General features: G+C 36.9%; 1 protein-coding gene across 3 annotated transcripts; it reads left to right on the top strand.

Moving 5' to 3' along the window:
* The first annotated feature begins 15 nt into the window (after nt 1-15).
* Nucleotides 16-12,690, top strand: LOC140784500 (DExH-box ATP-dependent RNA helicase DExH1). 3 transcript variants are annotated; one of them, XM_073131961.1, is made up of 17 exons: nt 16-544; nt 2,203-2,348; nt 2,700-2,799; nt 2,879-3,094; nt 3,221-3,316; nt 3,841-4,116; nt 4,885-5,088; nt 5,186-5,338; nt 5,870-5,962; nt 7,226-7,440; nt 8,879-9,038; nt 9,127-9,400; nt 9,522-9,714; nt 10,260-10,446; nt 11,429-11,797; nt 12,006-12,109; nt 12,357-12,690. In XM_073131961.1, exons 1-16 carry the CDS (start codon nt 272-274, stop codon nt 12,069-12,071), a joined length of 3,021 nt encoding a protein of 1,006 aa, XP_072988062.1. In that variant the 5' UTR covers nt 16-271; the 3' UTR covers nt 12,072-12,109; nt 12,357-12,690. The 3 variants fall into 3 exon arrangements, with proteins under 3 accessions (XP_072988062.1, XP_072988061.1, XP_072988063.1); XM_073131960.1 differs by lacking the exon at nt 12,006-12,109 and having other exon boundaries at nt 23-544; XM_073131962.1 differs by lacking the exons at nt 16-544; nt 12,006-12,109 and adding an exon at nt 1,829-1,985.
* Nucleotides 12,691-13,059: the final 369 nt, after the last annotated feature.

The raw sequence follows: 13,059 nt of genomic DNA, 5'->3' as shown, positions 1-13,059 counted from the left end.
ATTAATGAAGTTGTTTCGCCTATCGCTTTTGCCTGATGAATGCTTCCTATCAGGGAACTCTGAGATCGGAGAATAAACACATAAAATCGCTGATATGAGTTTGGATTCCAAACATTTATGATACAATCCTTATTCCTTACACATCCCAAGAATAAATATAACACACGAGTTTTTCTTTTAAATCCCCACCCATCTTAATCGTTGTGAATCGAATCGATCACAAATACTACAATACCCTCGCTTACTCGTTTCTTCGTGGTATTTATTTTAGATGTCCGTGTGCTGCCGTTTGGGCAGTCACCTCTCCGCGTCTTCCAGGACTCTAAACCTACACCTTCCTCTCTACCTGAGAAGAAGAGTCCCTCTTCGCCCCATGTCGTACCGCCCTAACTACCAGGGAGGCCGTAGAGGCGGCGGCGGCGGCGGGAGAGGTGGCGGTGGAAGAGGAAGAGGTGGCGGCGGCGGAGGAAGAGGAGGCGGCGGGCAGCAGAGATGGTGGGATCCCCAATGGAGAGCCGAGCGTCTCCGCCAGATGGCCGGTGAGGTCGGTTTCCATGTCCTTCTTTCTTTGTTGCGAATTGAGTGTCTTCTTGCTTCTTTGATCAGATGATCTTTTGGTACCAAAAGGAAATTTGTGGGGTGGATTTTTTATTAGCACTCAATGGATTTCTCGTAATAGAGAAGCAAGTCCTATCTTTTTTATGCTTTCGCAACTATCCTGTTTGTTAAGTGTGAGACCCTTCTTTCGAAAGGATAGGTTTCTCTCAATTCTCTTTGATATCTTAGTAGAATATTAGCACTATGTACCTTATAGAATGTTTCACATAATCTGGTATAAGTTGTAACGTAACATTCTTATCACTTTTTTTGACATTTTATTACCATCAAGAACTTTCCTCCCGATTCTTTTCTTTTCAAACATCTGTTGATTCTCCTTATTGGGATGCCATTTCATTTGTAAAGGTTATCTTGAGGAATTAGCATTGTAAATATGCACTTTTCCCATTTACAGAGGTAGAATCGACTCACTAAATATGGACTACTAGTTTGGAATTATTCTTATCTGAAAGGATTAGTAGGCAAATCTGCACGCCTCTTAAGCTACAGAAAATCTATCCTTCCTTTTTGGTCTGGAAGGATTAGGATCGACTCAAAGTTCTTTTTCTCATGATAACATATATTGAGGGATAGGGGTATCGAACAAGCTTGTTGCTCTCAGATGCTTGTGCTTGGCTTAAGCTTTCTGATATTTTAAACAAGCTGATCTCTGAGCTGACGTCATTTCAATTTAGCGCCAAGTAAATAAATGGGTGCATAAATAAGTACTTATCCTAGAGAAATTATTACAATCTTGTAGCCCAATTGGTAAAGATATCCCTTCTGTTTTGGAGTTTGATAGTTCAAATTCCCCTCATCTGCGTCCATTTTGAGCTATATTATTTTTGTTCCATTGTATAATGGCTTCTTTTTCTTACCAGAAGTGATGTGGATCATTCAAGAATCGAAGTCGATTTGCTTTATAAAAAGAAAATTTGAGTCTTTCTCCTTCATGGCCTTTTTCTTCTATATGATACTCTGGCCACTAACACTTCCTTCACCTTTCCCATCTTGATCTCACCTTTTTGTCTCCTCTATTACTATCCTTCTAACTCTGCCCTCTACATCTTATACTATATCTGCGCCATTTCCCACCCTCTCCTTCGCCCTCGTCCTTTACTGCCCTTTCATCATGTTCTGTTGCTCTCTCCACCTAGACATCCGTACACCCTCCCTTCCCCTCCTCTCCCTTTCTCTCTCCCACTTCAAAAACCTTAACATATAATGAGCCAAGCCCGAGTCAGTATGATACTAGGCTGAGTAGAACTGAGCTAAGTTTCTTAAGTCAAGTCAAGCTTTACTGAGCTCTGAAGTTTCAAGCTGGATCGAGCTAAGTTTGACTTATCTGGATCCTCGGGGAGAGAGCCTACTTCCATAGGCTTGGAGAGGTATCATAATATCATATTACTAGTTACTACACTGGATAAAAAACCTTATCAATTTGCTTCTGTGTTTTTTAGATTCTATATGCTTTTATTTCTATACTTGTTTCTTTGTGATTCTTCTTTGCAGACTGTTCTATGTTAAATTTTTAGTTACTCTTACTCCTTACGATCTGTATATCTTTTACTAATTTCTAATTACTCTTTCCATTATGTTTTCCAGGTGGAAAAGCTGGATGAGGATGAATGGTGGAATAAGATAAACCAATTGAAACAAGGTGGTCAGCAGGAGCTGATAATTAAGCGGAATTTTGGGCGTGATGGTCAAAATACTCTTGCAGATATGGCTCAGACTTTAGGCCTTCACTTGTAAGTTTTGAACTCTTATGTTTTCTCTCTTTTGCTTTCATCATACTTTTTCATCTACTCAAATTTTCCTTTTAGTCGTTGTATGTACTTGTCGCTTCTCTTTACTCCATTTTTTCTTATTTAATTGCCAAGGAATGTGAAACTGTTGTAGCTTTCAGACATAGTTGTAATTGCATTCTGGTGTTAAAAGGAAAACTATCCTTTCTTTATCGAAACCAGACAGGATCTGGACTTGCAGTTTTCTTGATTAGGACTTGTTGTATCTGTCTTGTTTATAGATTGGATGACACATTACATATGTGCAAACCTGACAGAATTTTCCTTCTCTTGGTTTACTTTTCCTGATGATAGCAATGCATATAACAAAGGGAAGACACTTGTTGTCAGCAAAGTCCCATTGCCAGATTACCGTGCAGATCTTGATGAACGGCATGGATCAACACAAAAAGAGGTATTATGATGTGAGTAATTAGAAGATGTATTTCACCGTCCAGCACCTATAATTTTGTACTGCTTCATATCGATTGCAGATTAAGATGTCCACAGAAACTGAGAGAAGAGTTGAAAATATTTTAGCACGATCAAAAGAAATATTGACCATAAATGATTCTGCTGGCACATCTGCTAATATTTGCAAGCAGTCTTTGGTTGGCACATCTGTGACTAAATCTGAGTCAACATCAGATGTAGATGCTGTCAAGCAAAAGTTCAGTGCTGAACTAAGGGACCTGCAAAAATCCAAGAAGGTACATCTTGCTGATGCTATTTGCTTCCTAGATGACCTCAATGTCTAAGTTAGTCCTGTAGTGAAACAATGATAACTTTGTTTAGGATTGGTTTTCAAAGTATGTCTGACCTGTCCTTCCTTACAGGCAACACCAAGTGCTAGAGCAATGCAGTCTTTCAGGGAAAAGTTGCCTGCTTACAAAGTCAAAGATGAATTTTTGAAAGCCGTGACAGCCAATCAGGTAAAGATCTTCCTGACCAGTACCTGTGACATGGAAGGGTGAATTTTGTGTTTTTTCTTGTTGAGAGGTTGGATTTTTAGTAGATACGGTGGAACAAAATCTAAAATCTGCTAGTTGGTTATGGTGGGCCGCAGGAATAGTATCCTTAGTTAATATATTCTTTGTGCTCAATTAATTACCTATTAAAGTATGCATTGTAGTGCCAGTGATAGTGTGATACAAAGAGTAATTTTCACTTTTCAATGTTCTACAAGATCTTGTAGTACTACTAATCTCAAGAACATTGCTTATGGTGCAGTTGTTTTTTATTTGTTGACTTTGTTAGCCATCATGATTTGCTTATGATTATGTTGTTATATCACTCCTTTAAGATGACAGTAAATTTATGCTTTATATTGCTTAAAGTGGAGTTTATTTGCTAAACTGTAGTTCTCTTTTAGCCCGAGTCTCCTATATGATATTGTTCTTTGAGTAGAGAGTTTGCTACATTTTATTGTCTTCTGATCAAGGCCTTAGTTATGTAGGTACTCGTTGTTTCTGGTGAGACAGGTTGTGGGAAAACAACACAATTACCACAATTCATATTGGAGGAAGAGATAGAAAATCTACGAGGAGCCAATTGCAGCATAATTTGTACTCAACCTCGTCGTATATCAGCCATATCTGTTGCAGCACGAATCGCTTCTGAAAGGGGTGAGAATCTGGGAGAAACTGTTGGCTACCAAATCCGTTTGGAAGCAAAACGTTCTGCACAAACTCGACTTTTATTCTGTACTACTGGAGTACTACTTCGTAGACTGGTATGCTACAGCCTACAAACTTTCACCGGAGTCATTTTGATATAATATAAGCCAAATATGTGCCTCTTTTTGTTATTTTTCCTTTTCTCTGAAGCTCTATTCCTAGTTAATTTCCTGGTAATTTTTATTCTTTTGCAAGTTAGTTTGCTATTTTCCTAATTATTTTATGACTTTAGATTTCGCCATACTTGAGTGTCCATTTGATACAAGATATTGAGCTTACTATTTTGACGTCTATCTAAGCATCTAGGACAACAGAAGTGTTATGACAATGTTTCAGTTTTATTTTTATTACAACTGTGAATATCTTTGTGACTGCTGTTATCTTGTTATGCTACCTATTTACTGTTTTATTTCTTGGCATGTTGCCCACCCATATGCCTTCTAATGACGCATCGCTGCTAATAGGTATGCCGAGCCAGCTGGCATGGCCGTACCACATGCAGATCAATTCTTGGTTCATGTATTTTTGTATATTAACTCATACTTAAGATACCTACAATGCATATAGGCGGAGAAAGTATATAATTGTGGGATCACTCTATATTACATGAAGTCCAATATTTCGTCCATGCTAAAAAGGTGTCAAATTGCATCTTCTTCTGTGGTAGTCTTGTCAGCATGATTTGACAGTTCTCTGACAATCTAACTTTTTCATACATCTATCTTTTTCATATTTCTGAGTAGCCAGTGTTTATGATGTTATATCCTGTGAAAATCTACTTTCAAATTATCCCCTTTGCTGTTTATATTGGATTTGAAATGCAGGTTCAAGAACCTGAGTTAGCGGGCATAAGTCATTTACTAGTGGATGAAATCCATGAGAGGGGCATGAATGAGGATTTCCTTATCATAATTTTGCGGGACCTTCTTCCCCGCCGTCCTGATCTTCGTCTTATATTGATGAGTGCAACCATAAATGCAGATCTCTTCTCCAAATATTTCGGGAATGCTCCTGTTATTCACATCCCGGTAATTTTTATCTTATATGTGCAGAATAAATAGAAGATATACTTGCATTAGTACTTCGATTATTTGAACATTAGTCATCTTCTTTTTGTTTGTGTAGGGATTGACTTTCCCTGTCACAGAAGTGTTTCTAGAAGACATCCTGGAAAAAACTCGTTACAAAATCAAGTCGGAATTTGATAATCACCCAGGGAACTCTAGAAGGAGAAGACAAATTTCAACAAAAAATGATCCACTGACAGAAATGTTCGAGGTGATCCTGGATTCTTGCACTTCATTCTGAACTCTTGTCCTTCGAGAAGCAACTTACTTTTTCTTTGGTGTTGGTGACTCCTCTTTTTCTGCTCATCATTATTGACTGAGATTGCTGATTGCTGTTACAAAAGTTTCTTTTAGAAATGCAGGCTAGTAATTTTACTAAATAAATGAGTTTGCATTGTCTTGAATCATTTCATCCTTATGAGTACCACTTCTCTGAATTATAAGACTCATCTACCAATAAGAAAAGTTCACCAGAACATAATTTTCAAAGATGCTTGCTCTTGTTTTTCCCTTGTTAAAAAGGCAAACCAGAAACTTTGGCAAAATTACAAACAGTTTTCTCAATTTTTATTAATTTTCGGAACAATAGCTTCCTAATGATGGTCAATATTTTATTCTGATTGAACATTGCAATTTATGTTGTTTGATCATTTTGATCTTGTTATGCTATTTCATTTCTTTTCTTGTTTGGCAATCAAGTTTTATTCTGATGCAACACTTCTCTTTGTTCCTTTCCCTTTAGGATGTTGATATTGATAGTAAGTACAAAAGCTACAGCATATCTACAAGGCAATCTCTTGAAGCTTGGGCTGGTGCACAGTTAGACTTGGGTCTTGTAAGTAGTTTGGAGCTTTTTTTAATGTTTGGCTGTAAACTTGGTGTCCTAGATTATACAATGTCTGCAGGTTTATTGACTTTGGTGTGGTCAATCAGCAATATTTACATTTGGAGCAGCCAACTTTACTTTTTGCTTATATTCGAGTTTAATATTGGTGGAGCAGCTTTTTATTTGAAGCATAATTGTGAAGAACTGACAGTGATAATTATCTGAAATACTAAGTGTCTACCTAACCTATATTGGGCATAATATGCCATAGAGTAATTATTCAACATAATCTCAAAGATTTTATACAAGAATAAAAAGGAGAATATGAAACTTCATATAAGTGGGGTTTGACTTCTGTGAGCTATTCATTTGAAAATGTGTGTTCTGGTCATAAATCAGGTATTAATTATTATGTTGCACACTATTCTCAAACTAAACTTCCCCTAGATGTCAATGAGACATTAGGTTTACAAGATCTTACTGCAGATTTTTCCTTTTTCTTTCTTTAACTATATTCCTTTAAGTTCTTTAGAGCTTAGTTGCCACATTGTTTAGAATTAGCAGAACTTGTAAATTCTTCGAAACTTCTAACTTCTTGACACATTTGAAGAATGAAAAAATATTAGCGTTGGTGTTTATTATGGTCAAATTGAAACTGAGAGTTGTTTGTCATAAAATTAGTCCCTTGAATTTTCTAACAGTGATTTGAGGGAAGAATATAATAGTCAGTCCTGAAGAAGCTAAAGTTGTTAAGCGCCATCCTTTTGTTAAAGTTCAAATTATGAAGCATGAATAAAGATGCAGGATGATGAATAAACACGATACATATCCACACATATCCACCGGTACGACACATTAGTGATGCATATAACATATATATGTGTGTGTGTGTCTGTGTGTGTTTATTTGTTTGTACGACATATGAGAGTATACCCTAAGCAATATTCATCAATAAATCTAATTCTTTATCATAATTTGTGAGTTAATAATATTGGGAGCAAAGAAGAGATATACATAACTTATAAAATGATTGATTATGATATAAAATCCTTATATGATTCTCCCATGTGTTGTGCGACTGTTCATAGTTCATGTGAGTAGTGACAGCAACATTTAAGTATTCCAACTTAAGGAAAATCCCTAGCTGACATTTTACCTACACATTCTTTCTGAGTACTGTTGAATAAATAAGTCTTTTTTAGTTGCCTTTCTTTTGCATGTAAGCATTTGAAATTTGCATGCAAGGTGATCACACTTTATGTGAATATGCAGGTGGAAAGCACTATTGAATATATTTGTCGAAATGAAGGAGATGGTGCTATCCTAGTATTCCTCACAGGTTGGGATGAAATATCTAAGCTGCTTGACAGGATTAAGGGAAATAACCTTCTTGGAAATTCTAGCAAGTTTATAGTTCTTCCATTGCATGGTTCCATGCCTACCATCAATCAGCGTGAAATTTTTGACAGACCAGCAAGTAATATGAGGCAAGTGCTGCCGTTTCTTCTTCTCCTTGTCTCCTATTTGTTTGATAACACATCAAGTAATTTTTGTTCAAGTCTGTCGGCTGTAGAGAGTCAGATTTCAACCTCTAGTTCTTCTTATGGATTTGCACCTCATTTATGTAATATATGAAACTTGTGTATTAGTCAAACTTCTTCATCAACAGAAAAGGCATCTGCTTTAAGTGTATCTAATTATGCTTATAATATTTTGAAAGTGCTGGATATGTATACTCGCATTATTTTGGTTTACAACTTTGCATTATTGAATATAATGTGGCTTTTTGACTCATATTATTTGGAGTCTAATGCTGCTTCAGATAGAGATGCACACACAATTTATATATTTCACTAAGTTGTTCATTGGTAGCACAAAATTTTCATTCTTGATTGGGTTATAAATCTGATATGACAGAAGCAGTAATTTTTAATATCTATCAGCTCAATATCTGTCTAGTTACTTTTTTCTGGTTTTTAGGAATTTGCAGCTCATTGCATTCCATGTAAAATCTTTCAATCCTGAAATCCACTATAATGTTTAAACCTAACTTGATCTTGCCTATGGACTAAGAATCTTGTTTAGGGACATATTGAACCATGTTTTGCTCATGTCCTTTATGCTGAAGGCTGCCATTAGCAAATTTGAAATGATAGGGCTTCTTTATAAGCGGCGTGCCTATTTTTTCCAAGTGTCAAGCTTGCCCTAAGCTGGGTCATGCAAAATACTGATTGCCAAGTGCTTTGGCAAGTAAATCGATGGTTTTGAGTTAAGCTTTCTTGTTGCTGCCATAACATTTTTCTGGAGCATATATCTGGAATCAACCTGCTTCTTAACTGTCCTCACAGTAATAACAGAATTGTTAATGTTCTTAGATGTAGAAATACCTTTCCTTGAACAATAACATTGAACTATTGAAGTCTTTATGATCTAGGTGTAATTAATTTCCAAGTTGATAAAAGCCTCGAAGAAAATCAATTGCCATTTCTCTGGGTAAACTTTTAGGTTTGTTATCCACTGATCCAATGTGATTCTTCTGATCTTTGTCTTGGAGAAAAGTGTGAGTATGATGCATGCTGACAGAAGCAGGAGTTGCCATTAAAGCAAACGGAAATTAAACCTGGACAGCTCATATTCTTAGCACTCAAAGCAGATGATAGGGAAGATAACATGAAAGACCGTCAGACTTTATTTTTTCTCTGCTCTATATCACCATTCGTCGAAGTTAACTGCATAATGTTCATCCATTGTACATTTCTTGTTTTGTTCCGCTCATGCAGCTTCCTGCAATTTTGAATTACCATTAAGGCCTCTTCCAATAGTTGCATATTCACTTTTCAGTTGCTCCATATAAGCCTATCAAATCATCCAGGAGAAATAGCACGTGACGATGACAATATTGTTTTATTTTTTCTATAATTGCAGAAAAATTGTGTTAGCAACAAATATTGCAGAAAGTAGTATTACCATAGATGATGTGGTGTATGTCCTTGATTGTGGAAAGGCAAAGGAGACAAGTTATGATGCTCTGAACAAGCTGGCATGCTTGATACCCTCATGGATATCAAAAGCTTCTGCACATCAGGTATATTACTATGTGCAGACTCTTTTACTGCTTTTGTTATGTTCTGCTAGTTGGTCATGTTCTCTTGATAACAAGCCTGCTTGTACAGAGGCGGGGACGTGCAGGGCGTGTACAACCCGGTGTTTGCTATAGGTTGTACCCAAAAATTATTCATGATGCCATGATGCAGTATCAATTGCCTGAAATTCTTCGAACTCCTTTGCAAGAACTATGCCTAAATATTAAAAGCTTACAGCTTGGAGCAGTTGCCTCTTTTTTAGCCAAGGCATTGCAACCGCCTGATCCACTTTCTGTCAAAAATGCAATTGAGCTTCTCAAAACTATTGGTGCACTAGATGGAGAGGAGGAACTTACTCCTCTTGGTGTGTAATATAACTGCATTCTCATGAAATATTTTCTATAATTTAAACTTAGAGTTCTGTTGATACATTGCTCTTTTGGGGTTTTCTCCTCAGTATGTTTTCCTTTTCTTGACTGTTACAGGGCGTCATCTCTGCACACTGCCACTGGATCCAAATATTGGAAAGATGCTACTCATGGGTTCTATCTTTCAGTGTCTAAATCCAGCATTAACGATTGCTGCTGCTCTTGCACATCGTGACCCATTTGTACTGCCAATAAATAGAAAAGAAGAAGCTGATGCTGCCAAAAGATCCTTCGCTGGTGATTCTTGCAGGTTGGCTCATCAACTTCCTCACATGACTCATACCATAAACATTTCCCATTCTCTGTTATCGTCAATTAATCTAGTGATATTGAAGTCTCCTGTTGTAACATAACCCCTCTAATCAATTTATAAGAAGATCCGTCACTAAGACAACGATGTGATGGAGTGGAAGAACAATTAGATACAGATATACAATGCAAAATAACTGAAATCTGTCTTTCCCTTGATCGATCAATTTCAACGTGAGATATAAATTTATAAAGTAGTATATGTTCTGGAAGTATTTAACCAACTCTACTTATCAATAAAACCAACCAAAGGATAATATTTGAATTCTGAAGCTTGTATTCTTGAGAGGAGAACATTAAAAAAATCAGCCAGTTGGCATGTAAGTTGTCTCACAGACTCACAGGACTTAACAGTTGGTGGCTGAAAATTCTTTTGGTCCAACTTCTAGAAATTTCATTTTGACCTTGTTGTAGCACTCTTCTTAATCTTTGTCTACACTTGCTAAATGCTGATGGTACCTGTATGTATTCTTAAACTTTTTGCAGCGACCATATTGCTCTTTTGAAAGCGTTTGAAGCATGGAAGGATGCAAGACGTAGTGGAAGAGAACGTGCTTTCTGTTGGGAGAACTTTTTATCCCCAATAACATTGCAGATGATGGAGGACATGAGAAATCAATTTGTTGATCTATTATCTGACATAGGTTTTGTGAACAAGGCTAAAGGAGCAAAGGTATGCCTCTTCGACTTTTTCTTCAGATCTTTTTCCTACACAATAGCCCTACATGCTAGTAGAATTTCTTCTCTTTGGTTCATCATAGTTTAATAAGGTTCAAGAACTTGACTCCTTCGCCTATGCCTGAGTATATCCACACTGATTGTAGCTGCTTTAGAACTGTTCTACTCACTACATTTCATGCACAGCTGTGATATTTCTTTGGTTTTAATGGAACTTTCTGATTCTAGAATCGGTATTCTTTGTTAATGTGCACTTGATGTTGCCAATATATACTCATCTTTGGAAAGGAAACTATAAAATTTTGTTGAAGATTTTTCCAGCAACTTCTTCTGTAACTATTAGTGTATCCACGTTGGTATACTCTTCTTTCATGGTTACATGAAGACTTACAATCGAGGGTAACTTTTCAGAACTTCTTTACTCCTACTTTTGTCACTGCAATTTTTTTCAAAAGTGACAAAAACTTGGTGATGTTAGATGTGGAAAGGATTTTCCTGGAGAGATCAAACACAAAACAGGAAAGCATTTTTCTTATATGAAACATCAATCCAATTCCCAAGTCTGTAATTTTATTGCAGAACAGCAATATCTTGGATAGTAAATTTTGTGGACCAACCAAAAGATTAAGGATCATCTACAGATGAATCAAAACTGAGTTTTAATGCTTGAAGAAAAAAGATTTTTCTGCAGTTTCCATGCTAAGACAGTGGAAGATACGGAAACAATTTCAAAAGACTTTGATTTAAGGATTTGGTCTCACCCAAGTGAAATTTTAATGCTTGTATGTCAAATCATCACAGATCTATGATTACAAGATAGTCAGGGGTGCTGGGTTAATGTAACGTATCTGTTTTCCCATTTTCAGAAGCTTAGGATCTTTACAAAGTTGGCCCTTTGTGATGATATTTATAATTGTGAAGTTCAACAGTTCAATTATATTCAGTTACTAATATTCCTGAGCTTATGCTTTATTCAGGCATATAATCATTACGGGGATGATTTAGAAATGGTATGTGCTATTCTCTGTGCTGGGCTTTATCCCAATGTAATTCAGTGCAAAAGAAGAGGGAAGAGGACTGCTTTCTATAGTAAAGATGTTGGGAAAGTCGATATCCACCCATCATCTGTTAATGCAGGGGTTCACCAGTTCCCATTGCCATACATGGTTTATAGTGAAAAAGTTAAAACCACAAGCATTTATATTCGGGATTCAACAAATATATCAGATTATGCTTTGCTTCTCTTTGGCGGCTCTCTCAATCCAAGCAAATCTGGGGAAGGCTTTGAGATGTTAGGTGGCTACCTTCATTTCTCCGCACCAAAGAGTGTAATACAGCTTATTCAGGTAAAATAGGCTCTCAAAACTACTATTGCACAACTGATCTGTATGTAAGACATCATGCTCATACTAGTAACCATGAATTACCAACATGATCTGAAGGTTGTTATTTAGCTGTACAAACAACTGAAAAGATCAAATGCACAGGAATTTCAGCATATTCTGCTATAGTTATCTAATAATCCACACCTTGGCCTTGTTTTCTCTCTTCAAGAAGGGAAAAGCAGAAAGAAAAAGATATTCAAATCGTGGAGCATATCGCAATTCGAAGGGACATTGATCTAATCAAGATACTGTCGAAGTGGTTCTAATTTTCAAGTTGGTGAAAATCTGGAATACCTGGCATTTAATATCAATGCTGAAGCTGCATATTGTCGTTTACCATAACACCAAAGAAATTACTCTTGTTGAACTTCTTGTGCACTGTTAATCATAAATAAGAAAAGAAGTACAGGCAAGAAAAGAATTGCGCAGGATGAAATAGAAAATATTGCCTACTTGATACATTTTCTTATCCTGAAACTGTATCCGTATCTCTTAACTGTCTTGGTTTTTGTTCCAACAGAGGTTGAGAGGGGAATTGGACAAACTTCTTCAGAGGAAAATTGAGGATCCGGGGCTCGATGTTCCTGCAGAGGGAAAGGGTGTTGTAGCTGCAGCTGTGGAATTGCTGCATAGCCAAAACTTTTACCACTAGAAAGATTTTGAGAGATCTCTGGAAGCTTCAGGAAGATTTCCTTCTATTTATTGGTTGTACAAAATTTGTAAGACTAACTTTATTTATTTTTTCCCCTATTTCTTCTTTGAGTAACTTATGGAGAGTAGGTTTAATTCACCCTTTACAGGTGCACTGTAGTTTGTGAGTTACTCTTAACCAAATGAACGAGGCCTTCACTAAATGAATGAGCTGTAGTAATGCATAGAATTCTTCGCCAATAGTAAGAGGAAGATAAGAAGATACTAAATAGTCCTCATAGGGGTCTCAGGGGTCTCAGGCAAGGAGATCCTTATCTCCCTACCTTTTCATCTTGGTGTCTCAGCTCGTAACCGGATTAATCAATCGGAAGGTGAGTAATGGAGATCTGTAGGGGTTTAAGGTAGGGGAGGTGCAGATCTCCCACCTACTTTACGCCGACGATCGACGACCTCTTGATAACTGCTCAAGCCTCGCGGTCCAATGCGAATTGCATTCTAGAGTGCCTAGACCACTACGAGGCCTTGTCCAACCAAAGATTGAACTTCCAAAAGTTCGCTCTGTACCTACCGAA

The sequence above is a fragment of the Typha latifolia genome, chromosome 3, assembly GCF_019914945.1.
Source record: "Typha latifolia isolate L0001 chromosome 3, TyphaL0001v2, whole genome shotgun sequence".
Taxonomy (NCBI): domain Eukaryota; kingdom Viridiplantae; phylum Streptophyta; class Magnoliopsida; order Poales; family Typhaceae; genus Typha; species Typha latifolia.
Note: the sequence above shows the minus strand (reverse complement) of the source record. Positions and strands in the feature narration are given on the sequence as shown.